Here is a 12,265-nt window from a genome sequence, read left to right on the forward strand (position 1 = left end):
AGTAAAGCGTTAGGTTTTACTTACTGTCAAGAACCTCCAACACAGTGGATCAATCGTTCCAGGTCCGTTCCAGGTCACAGTTTCATGCATGTACTCACCTAGTGTGTGTGCATGTACACCTAGACTCACCAAGGCGTACTCACATAGTGCAGTCACCTACTGTGTACTCACCTAGGTGTATTTGTGGGGGAACGATCGACAGCTTTAGGGTCCTGCTTTGCAACTTTTCATAGAGTGAAGTGTAGGTTCCCGAGGTTGTGCGTGTGTGTGATCACTGCTTTCCCCGTGCTGATAGCGTGAGTGATGATTACTCTGTCATGATGTTGGGGCACTAGTGAGAGGGAGTCACAGGTTCAGGCACAAGGTAAGGGAAGCCACGAGCTTCCTGCACCAGTGAGGAGTCATGAGGTACAAACCACTAAGAATACCATGACCTTCCATTCCACCACCTCACTCCAAGCACGGTACAGTACACATGTCAGTATCGCTTATCTATTAACACCTGTAGTAGTGTTAAATATTCATGCTTCCCAGTATCGCCCTGTTGTGTGTATATATATAAACATACACATTATGTTTCTGTTAATACTATGGATCCCGCCCCAGTTTACGCAGTACAGGTATAGCCTAACTGAAATATTATCTACATGAAAATTGCAATGTATCACTGAACAAAACATGGACGTATATTCCCAATAAAGTTCTTGTTGCTGCTTTTGATATTTTTGATGTTATGAATTACAATTTTATTTGGCCTTAATTTGCATTATCGGTATTCATAAAATCGAACGTCGGCCTGTCCAAAGTTACAGGACAGACGTTTGACGCTAGCCACAACTAACTTTCCAGGATGACACATGGGGGAGTATGTGAGTGTCATAGGCCAGTCGTGGACGGCCCCAGTGCCACGCTTTAAGAAATATCGGCATCTATAGCGACCCTGCGAGTTTCATGAAATCTGAAATCGGGGATATGTTCTGATAGCATTTTAAGTAGTTTCATAATATTACATTTTCTGATAAATTATTAGGAGACTGCGTTAAGCCAGTATGGCTATATAGCACTTGAAAGGGATATATGGACAGAGGGAAGGAACGGTGCCCAACCACTTGGACCACTGGGGATCGAACGCTGACCTTACAGGCGAAAGGTCAAATATTTTAAAGTTACCTAAATTCTTAGTGTTTCTCTACAACATAAAAATACAAATATTCTCACTATTGGACGCTTGTAAATTTAGTAATATGACCCTGTTAAATTTATTGATAAACTTTATTTTGAATTAGGCTAACCTCAAATTGTGCAGGGATTTGTTACGATGTTTTACGTGTAAAACTGCTACTCCATCTCTGGCAGCGGTGAGGGTGTGTCGCGTGGGAATGGGAGTGGTTGGGTCCAGCACCCGACCAGCCAGGCACGCAACGCCTTCCCTCTTGCGTGGCAGCCTTCCAGACCCTGTACTGCACCACCATCACCTCAACACAGAATTGCTACACTATCCGCACACACGCACACTACGTTCATAAAGAGTTTTGCAAACTTAGCCTAATATAATACGTACCTGTCCTGACTAGGGGTTAGGCTTGACTTGTGAAAACTTGGTCCTGTTTCAGGTTGTTGCATAGAGCGGCCTGCAGGCCCATATATCCACTACAACCCGGTTGGTCCTGCACTTCTTGTAGGATATTGAATAGCAGTGGATCTATGATGCTCATGGTGCTCTTAGCCTATCTGAATTTAACACCTGGTATTGCATTTCTGCCGCCCGCATGTTGAGAGCTGGGCTCAATGACGAGGCTGCAGGTTCTGTATATAGATTTCACAAAAGAAAGATTGACTCAGAGGTACCTCGATCTGTAAAAATGAATAACAATATATCCGTAAAGCAGCATTTCTTAGAAGTAGCTACTTATTTTCACTAACAAGACGCCAAAAGTTATCTTCTGCGGTGGCTTAAAATTTAACGTCGCCCTGAAAGTTTGATTTCAAGCTGAAATTATTCGATATTAGTTCGAAAATAATTAGAAATAGATGTGTTAGTTTCAGAGACGTTAATACATCGAAAGGAATTATAATTCACATAACTGGAAATCTCCGAAATTTTTGTTTTAGGTTACAACAAAACAGGATTAAACACATTTTCTACACCAGTTTCAATAACTACCTTCAGATCCCAGTAGTGGTAAATAAATGGAATGCACGAATAATTTATTAAGTGAAGGACTTGCACTGCAGATGTATTGAACGGCTCGGGAGCTTGTACACCAGTTCGTGAAGGTTGAGGTCACAGCTCAGCTCCCGCAAGCACGACTAAGTGAGTAATCCCTTCATTAAAATGTTTTCCCTGGTTCGCTCGTCTATTAATCTCAGCCACTTTCCTACGCACTCGCGGCGCTAGTGGAGATGACAGTTCAGTTCTAATGGTAACTGTTCATGGACTATTTCAGGTACATTTGGTAAGCTTGGGGAGTCGACTAGGCTAAATTAGGTCCAACCGCTAAATCAGCAATTGTTGTAATATTCCGTATAGGCCTAGTTATAATGTGCGGTTGTGGTTTGGTAGTTAATCTCTAACGCTCAGTATTATGGTTCTTTAGTTATAAGGTCCAGCGTACAATAAATTTATCGGTAAACATATACAGTATTTACAAAATGATAGAGTAGGCTAAGGAATGAGTGACGTGGGTTTAGGTCATATTGACCTTCATTCAGGACTACGAACAAATCGAAAAAACTTCGCAGCAAACACTACATTACCCTGAGATTATTCGTGACTAATATATCACCACAAAATGATCGTGATTCATATCACAGGAAAGCAGATTATTAAAAGGACGTCGAGGCACTAATATTTTCTTCAGAATAATATGGGGCACCGTAGGAAAACATCAGAGGTCCACGGTTGTTCAACATCCTCCCAGCGAGCATAAGAAATATTGCCGGAACAACCGTGGACATCTTCAAGAGGAAACTATCTAGTTTTATTCAAAGAGTGCTGGACCAACCAGGCTGTGGTGGGTATGTGGGGCTGCGGGCCGCTCCAAGCCACAGCCTGTTGGACCAAGTTATCACAAGTCGAGCCTGGCCTCAGACCGGGCTCGAGGAGTAGAACAACTCCCGAAATCCTCTGCAGGTATGCAGGTAATGGACTACTAATGCTACCCATATTTTATATCTGACTTTTACATCTGTGATGATAGGTTAGATATGTCAACTGCATGCTGTGGGGACAATGCCCGATACTGGACGTACATGCCAGCATTTATGCATCTACTTAAAAACCTGAAAGATGTTGCCGGTCGTAGCTCAATACTGCCACATATAATACCCAAAGAAGGCTTTTTTATTATATGAATTATACGAAAATAACTAGAAAACCTGTTTTCCAGAAACTCGGAATATGGGCCGAATTGTTGAAACAAAAAAATTATATACAAGCCTCAGTTACAGGCGCGAGATCTCAAAATAAAAAGATGGAAGTTAATAAGTTACCGTGCATAATTGATATAGTGAACATCTTTAAACAACGTATATGTCTGCAATTACCATCAACCTTGGATTGCAAATTGAAAGAATACTGGTTAATCATAAATATGCGCCTGTTGTAACGTTATTGTGTGTGTTGGAGAGCCACACGAACTGCAAGGTAGCAGAGCAATCATGCACAGTTGGTCGACATCATGAGATGCTATGTGCATGTGAACAATCTCATCAACGAGGGTAGTACTGGCCGCAAGCACACCACCACCATCATCAACAGCAGCATCATCAGGCAGGCCAGCATCCGGTGCATGAGGGGAGAGGAGGCTGCAAACACAACCCCAACCCCTCTCCCACACTAAAGGGGGAGAAGACTGCAAATAAGAGGGGAGAGCAGGAACATGAACTAGAGAGCGAGAGTATTTAAGTCATAGTTAGCTGCAATTGTGGGCATTTGCTTCAGCTCCTGCATTCCCGATTTCCAAACTTTGTCTGATAGAATAACTCTCACTCTGTGTTCTTAACGATATGTACATTTGGCAGCATATATGGAGCTAGGGGGTATACTACCTTCCTTTTTAATGCATCCCACTTGTTCACTGCTCTCACAATAAGCATTTCACATGCTCACTACTTACATTTCATTTGTTCACTGCTCACACACTGAACTCGCTACTCACACATACAAATAATCATTTGTCGTAAGATCTTCATTTTAAAGAATACAATTAGCTGTCACAAATGAATGAAAAATTAGACTGGATAACAAGAACCTTCCAAACAAGAGATAAGAGATACCAGACCAATGACGATACCTTGTAACACAATAGTGCAATCTAGGGTTGAATATTGTTGCACATTAATAGCTCCATTCAAAGCTGGAAAAATTACTGTCCTGGAGAATACGGAGATATTTTACTGCCCCACTCCATTCAATGAACCATGTAAATTATTGGGAACGCTTAACATTTCTCAAACTGTATTCTCTACAGCTTTGGCGAGACATACATAAGACTTACGTTTGGAAAATATTAGAGGTACTAGTTCCCAATCTGCACACACAAATAACTCTTCGCGAGACGAAGAGACATGGCAGGAAGTGCATGTGGCCACGTTGAAAAGCAGAGGTGGAATATGCACGCTTAGAGAAAAGTTTATCAACATTAAGCCTATCTTAAGCCCTTCCCTATTAGTGTTCCCTGGTGCACGATCTGTCATTCGGTTTACAACAAGGTCTCCAATTATTGCCGGGCTGTTGCCAATTAGTAATTGAATGTTGCCAATCAATGATCAATCGTCCTTCCAGACGGATGAGTTTTGAAAAAAAGAACAAGTTGTTGATTGGGGTGGGACGACGATCGAGGGATCGGATGCCCTCCCCCCCCCCCAAAAAAAAAGGAAATACAGCTGGAAACTAAGTACTCAAATGGGCAACGAGACATTTGAAAGAATTTGTTTCATGGTATCCTAGTCGACAAATTAAAAGCACTCTACAACAAAGTGTTGGAGACAGTCACCACAAAAAAAGAGCTTGTACACCAGTTGACTGAAGGATCGGAGGCGGGACTAAAGAGCCGAAGTTCAACCCCAAACTAGCAAAATTAGGAGAGTACCATAACCCCCCCCCCACACACACACATTCAACTACGCCTACACCCAACCCTGCCCCTACCTACACCCTTCCCACTCATTCGTTCCCCTGCTCACCTGGTTGACACTCGCTTAACTCTGTTTGTAGGTGTCGAACTTCAGCTCTTTGGTCTCACCTCTTCACCTAAGTTTTAAGCCGGGTATCTTTAATTTGTTATAACATTTTGTACTCTGCCGAGACGTATTAAATTAATCTTAGACGTATTAGAACCATGAACACTGTCATGGTTCTATTCAATGTTCCAAAATTAACACGGTGGGAATGTAAGGCATCGTGACCTGAATCACGGGAAGACTGGGTAGTTATGCAAAATATCTTTGGAAACTTCTATTTGTGTTACTGATCAGTAATCATTGCTGGGGGAGTCCATTTAACACTTTTATATTTAGTGGACTCTGCAGGAATAGTTGTTTTATGATCGTTAGAATAATTATTATCTTTTATTGCTATAATCCACTCACTACAATAACTAAATTATTGGGACCGCTTAAGATGTTTATATCTGTATTACCTAAAGTACAGGGGGGGGGGGGGAAGAGATAATTAATAATTTATACTTGGATAATTCACGAAGTACGGGTTCCAAATCTGCACATGGAAATAACACCACAGGAGACCAGAAGGCATGGCAGGATGTGCAAAATAGTCCCGTTGAAAAGCGCAGGTGCAATAATTAAGCCGAGATGGAACTCTATAAACATGAAAGGCCCAAGACTTTTCAACACTCTCTACGCATAAGGGGCATAACTGGGCCGGGGCCGACCTCTCAGTGTACAAAAGAGAACTTGATAAACATTAAAGGGATACCTGATCAACCAGGCTGTGATTCATACATCAGGCTACGAGCGGCCTGGCGTACGAATCGGCCTGACAGACCGGGCCTCGGGGATGTTGATCCTCGGAATCCTCGAAAGGTAAGGAAAAGTTAATCTCCGAAGCCAACTATACTGACGAACCCCCAGCCAGGATGCAACCCTAGAGAGGCTACGTGAATTGATGCATCCTTTTCATTTGATTTGTTTATCAATATATACCATATCTTGTGTCCAACAAATACAGGGCTAAAGCTGATACAGTATATAGTAAATTATCAGTCTCGATAATGCCGCGGATGTTTAGTTTGATAATGAAGATACTGTTAAATATATTTATTAAAAAAATATGTAACATTTTCATGAGTGCTGTAATCGTGATTAGCTAAATGAATTTTTGTTCATTTGTAATTTTGTTCATTGGGGGTTCAGTTCCTGAACCCATTATATGCCTCTGAAGTTTTTCCACTGCTGTTCACAGGATGGATATGGGGGCATAATGTATAATGAATGATTTCAACTAAAAACTGCCGTGGGAATCAAAGCAACTGGTGAGTTTTTATTACAGAAAAAAAGGAAAATAACAGCGTAATTCTTGACTTAAGTTATCCAACAGGTTAGGTGTTGTCTTTACAATTTTCTACATTGTTTTATCTGTGGATTAATAATTTACAATATTTCTCAGCCAATACAGTCAACAAAGCGGGGTTTAGAAAATAAGTTTGCCGTTCCTTGTCAATTAAAATCTCACCATACATGCTGCAACACGTTATCTTATCCAACACAAGATATAATTTACACGAATTACCGTGGCCATTAGTGGAGTTTCCTGGTGACCCCAGGGAAATAAGGTTAAACAGGGTTAAATAAGAACAAATTACCATAAATATAAGGTAAATACTTACAGCGAGTCTCTGGAGTCCGGTACGGTGCGATTCAGCGAAATCTTATCACTAACGATAAGATTAAAAGCTTCCTTCTTCATGACTTCTTCCGCTAACCTGCCTTCTTCTCCCGAGAGTTGAACAGGCTTTCCCATCTCTCCCAGGCCTTTTACCACCTTAATTTCGTCTTCTAAAAACCAACGATCAGCCTTCAGCTTCTCGAGCATTTCGTTTTTATTGGGAAGGTGATGCTTTCTTTCCGGAGGCTTGAAGTCTTGCAAGTTGTGAGGCACCTTGGGAGGTGGTAGACGTATCTCCCGAGCGGGCGCGTGGGGCTCCACCTCATTTACATGCAAGATTTGATTGTCTGGTTGAGCTACCTGAGCCAAGGGCTTGTTGGTTTTGGAAATACAGCTGGAAACTAAGTACTCAAATGGGCAACGAGACATTTGAAAGAATTTGTTTCATGGTATCCTAGTCGACAAATTAAAAGCACTCTACAACAAAGTGTTGGAGACAGTCACCACAAAAAAAGAGCTTGTACACCAGTTGACTGAAGGATCGGAGGCGGGACTAAAGAGCCGAAGTTCAACCCCAAACTAGCAAAATTAGGAGAGTACCATAACCCCCCCCCCCACACACACACATTCAACTACGCCTACACCCAACCCTGCCCCTACCTACACCCTTCCCACTCATTCGTTCCCCTGCTCACCTGGTTGACACTCGCTTAACTCTGTTTGTAGGTGTCGAACTTCAGCTCTTTGGTCTCACCTCTTCACCTAAGTTTTAAGCCGGGTATCTTTAATTTGTTATAACATTTTGTACTCTGCCGAGACGTATTAAATTAATCTTAGACGTATTAGAACCATGAACACTGTCATGGTTCTATTCAATGTTCCAAAATTAACACGGTGGGAATGTAAGGCATCGTGACCTGAATCACGGGAAGACTGGGTAGTTATGCAAAATATCTTTGGAAACTTCTATTTGTGTTACTGATCAGTAATCATTGCTGGGGGAGTCCATTTAACACTTTTATATTTAGTGGACTCTGCAGGAATAGTTGTTTTATGATCGTTAGAATAATTATTATCTTTTATTGCTATAATCCACTCACTACAATAACTAAATTATTGGGACCGCTTAAGATGTTTATATCTGTATTACCTAAAGTACAGGGGGGGGGGGGGAAGAGATAATTAATAATTTATACTTGGATAATTCACGAAGTACGGGTTCCAAATCTGCACATGGAAATAACACCACAGGAGACCAGAAGGCATGGCAGGATGTGCAAAATAGTCCCGTTGAAAAGCGCAGGTGCAATAATTAAGCCGAGATGGAACTCTATAAACATGAAAGGCCCAAGACTTTTCAACACTCTCTACGCATAAGGGGCATAACTGGGCCGGGGCCGACCTCTCAGTGTACAAAAGAGAACTTGATAAACATTAAAGGGATACCTGATCAACCAGGCTGTGATTCATACATCAGGCTACGAGCGGCCTGGCGTACGAATCGGCCTGACAGACCGGGCCTCGGGGATGTTGATCCTCGGAATCCTCGAAAGGTAAGGAAAAGTTAATCTCCGAAGCCAACTATACTGACGAACCCCCAGCCAGGATGCAACCCTAGAGAGGCTACGTGAATTGATGCATCCTTTTCATTTGATTTGTTTATCAATATATACCATATCTTGTGTCCAACAAATACAGGGCTAAAGCTGATACAGTATATAGTAAATTATCAGTCTCGATAATGCCGCGGATGTTTAGTTTGATAATGAAGATACTGTTAAATATATTTATTAAAAAAATATGTAACATTTTCATGAGTGCTGTAATCGTGATTAGCTAAATGAATTTTTGTTCATTTGTAATTTTGTTCATTGGGGGTTCAGTTCCTGAACCCATTATATGCCTCTGAAGTTTTTCCACTGCTGTTCACAGGATGGATATGGGGGCATAATGTATAATGAATGATTTCAACTAAAAACTGCCGTGGGAATCAAAGCAACTGGTGAGTTTTTATTACAGAAAAAAAGGAAAATAACAGCGTAATTCTTGACTTAAGTTATCCAACAGGTTAGGTGTTGTCTTTACAATTTTCTACATTGTTTTATCTGTGGATTAATAATTTACAATATTTCTCAGCCAATACAGTCAACAAAGCGGGGTTTAGAAAATAAGTTTGCCGTTCCTTGTCAATTAAAATCTCACCATACATGCTGCAACACGTTATCTTATCCAACACAAGATATAATTTACACGAATTACCGTGGCCATTAGTGGAGTTTCCTGGTGACCCCAGGGAAATAAGGTTAAACAGGGTTAAATAAGAACAAATTACCATAAATATAAGGTAAATACTTACAGCGAGTCTCTGGAGTCCGGTACGGTGCGATTCAGCGAAATCTTATCACTAACGATAAGATTAAAAGCTTCCTTCTTCATGACTTCTTCCGCTAACCTGCCTTCTTCTCCCGAGAGTTGAACAGGCTTTCCCATCTCTCCCAGGCCTTTTACCACCTTAATTTCGTCTTCTAAAAACCAACGATCAGCCTTCAGCTTCTCGAGCATTTCGTTTTTATTGGGAAGGTGATGCTTTCTTTCCGGAGGCTTGAAGTCTTGCAAGTTGTGAGGCACCTTGGGAGGTGGTAGACGTATCTCCCGAGCGGGCGCGTGGGGCTCCACCTCATTTACATGCAAGATTTGATTGTCTGGTTGAGCTACCTGAGCCAAGGGCTTGTTGGTTTTGGACCTATCCAGCACTGGAATGTCATTAGGGTCCTTGTGGAAATTTCGTAATGCAAGGCCCTCATTGTCGAGGTTCACATCGTCGTCGTTCTTAAACCAGAGTCCAACGAACCCGATAAAGGTACAAAACGCCAACACTTTAAAGATGAAACTACGTCTTCGTGGATAAAAGAGTTTAACTCCCATCTTCTTGGGTAAATGTAGGTGGTAGTTTATCATGTAGCCTCTACGTATGGAAAAGTCTTATCAAATGCTACAAAATGCCTAGGCGATATTAATTTGACACCACGTTAACTATACTTCAACAAATTTTAAGCACTTGCAATATATATATACAGTAACGTCTAAGTTTGGTCTTTCTTCAAACGGTATTGTGCACCTGAATATCTAACGAAAGCACGTAGATCACTATAAAAACGGAGTCTTAACAACTCGGCAGCGTCTTAACTCTCGAATTAACAAATGTCCCGACAGCACACAACCGCCGTGTAGAGCTCCGTGTAGATCAAATGCTGGAGGAGCAGAGAGGAGCACACCCGCACGCTGCCACGGCTGTGCTCACACTGGCTGCCGCTGCTGCTCTCGCTCCGTCAGCAGACAAACGCTGCACTGTCTTCCCCACCACCGCCTCGGGCACCACCTTCATTCCCCCCAACAATAATCCTCCCCCCACCTGGTCCTTTCCTCTAGCCCGGTCCATCCCATACCACCCATCCGCTATCCCAACTATCCCCTTCATTCCCACAACGCCATATATAAAACTGCTATAGGAGGCAAGGCATAAAATGCAAAATAGCCCCGTTGAAGAGCAGAGGTTAAAACAATGAGTTATAATTGTCAATTACTTTCACATCTTTCAGCAATTCAAAAATGTTGTCATATCTCATTTAATTTTAAGTTTTAGTCATTACATTTGTTCATTTTCTCCTAATATATATAATTTGTGTACGTTATGCCCGCCGTAAAAGCAGTATATCATTTACTAAATTTATTGAATATTTTATGTTTGCCTACTTCCTGTTAGGTATAAAGTATCTACAATCAAGAGATATTATGAGAAACCGGGCCGCGGGGACATTGACCCTCGGAACCACCACAAGATAATGTAAGCCATCAATTAGTTGGTTCATTAATTATGCACGCCATATCTATTATGTGAATGGTAGTGGACCCTATGCCCATCCTGTGGGTAGTAGTGGACCCCATACCCATCCTACGAGTGTTAATGGACCCCATGCCCACCCCTGCCAGTGGTAGTAGACCCCATGCCCATCCTGCAGTGTTAATGGACCCCATGCCCACCCCTGCCAGTGGTAGTGGACCCCATGCCCACCCCTGCCAGTGGTAGTGGACCCCATGCCCACCCCTGCCAGTGGTAGTGGACCCCATGCCCACCCTGCCAGTGGTAGTGGTCCCCATGCCCACCCTACCAGTGGTAGTGGTCCCCATGTCCACCCTACCAGTGTTAGTGATCCCCCTGTCCACCCTGCCAGTGGTAGTGGTTCCGATGCCCACCTTGCCAGTGGTAGTGGACCCCATGCCCACCCTGCCAATAGTAGTGGTCCTCATGCCCACCCTGCCAGTGGTAGTGGATCCCATGCCCACCCTGCGAGTGGTAGTGGACACCATGTCCACCCTGCTAGTGGTAGTGGACCCCATGCCCACCCTACCAGTGGTAGTAGACCCATGCCCACCCTACCAGTGGTAGTGGTCCCAGTGCCCACCCTGCCAGTGATAGTGGACCCCATGCCCACCCTGCTAGTGGTAGTGGACCTCATGCCAACCCTGCTAGTGGTAGTGGACCTCATGCCAACCCTGCCAGTGGTAGTGGACCTCATACCCATCCTGCGAGTGGTAGTGGACCTCATGCCAACTCTGCTAGTGGTAGTGGACCTCATGCCAACCCTGCCAGTGGTAGTGGACCCCTATGCCCACCCTGTCAGTGGTAGTGGTCCCCATGCCCACCCTGCCAGTGGTAGTGGACCCCATGCCCACCCTGCCAGTGGTAGTGGACCTCATGCCAACCCTGCCAGTGGTAGTGGACCTCATGCCCATCCTGCGAGTGGTAGTGGACCCCATGCCCACCCTGCCAGTGGTAGTGGACCCCTATGCCCACCCTGTCAGTGATAGTGGTCCCCATGCCCACCCTGCCAGTGGTAGTGGTCCCCATGCCCAGCCTGGCAGTGAACCTCATGCCCACCCTGCCAGTGGTAGTGGACCCCATGCCCATCCTGCGAGTGGTAGTGGACCCCTATGCCCACCCTGCCAGTGGTAGTGGACCCCATGCCCATCCTGCGAGTGGTAGTGGACCCCTATGCCCACCCTGTCAGTGATAGTGGACCCCATGCCCACCCTGCCAGTGGTAGTGGTCCCCATGCCCAGCCTGGCAGTGAACCTCATGCCCACTCTGCCAGTGGTAGTGGACCCCTTGCCCATCCTGCGAATATCAGTGGATCCCATGCCATCCTGCGAGTGACAACAGAAAAGGAGTAATGGGCGATGGAACTGAACTAAAAAATTTGTTAGAGCAAAATGTTAAATCAATATAACATCTAAATGATTATGTACCAAAGACCTATGTTTATAATCTCTGATTGTTCTGATTGTGTACTCGGACGCCTGATCTTCTGAATGTTTTTTCATAGGGTCTTATGATTAGTTTAGTTCATTTATTATGCA

At 43.6% G+C, this 12,265-nt stretch overlaps 2 protein-coding genes across 4 annotated transcripts in view; one reads left to right on the forward strand and one right to left on the reverse strand.

The window, feature by feature from the left end:
* LOC123758765 (polypeptide N-acetylgalactosaminyltransferase 1) overlaps positions 1–7,291 on the reverse strand; it is a 162,583-nt gene extending 155,292 nt beyond the window's left edge. For all 3 annotated transcript variants that reach the window (XM_045743426.2, XM_045743428.2, XM_045743425.2), the window contains exon 1: positions 6,849–7,291. In XM_045743426.2, coding sequence (XP_045599382.1) covers positions 6,849–7,276 — 428 coding nt within the window. In that variant the 5' untranslated portion in view covers positions 7,277–7,291. The remainder of the gene's footprint in view (positions 1–6,848) is intronic.
* Positions 7,292–10,942: 3,651 nt separating this feature from the next.
* On the forward strand, positions 10,943–11,713 carry LOC138370213 (skin secretory protein xP2-like). The gene has a single exon (XM_069334208.1). The coding sequence runs from the start codon at positions 10,943–10,945 to the stop codon at positions 11,711–11,713; it is 771 nt and encodes a 256-aa protein (XP_069190309.1).
* Positions 11,714–12,265: the final 552 nt, after the last annotated feature.

Source organism: Procambarus clarkii, chromosome 31 (assembly GCF_040958095.1).
Source record: "Procambarus clarkii isolate CNS0578487 chromosome 31, FALCON_Pclarkii_2.0, whole genome shotgun sequence".
NCBI lineage: Eukaryota > Metazoa > Arthropoda > Malacostraca > Decapoda > Cambaridae > Procambarus > Procambarus clarkii.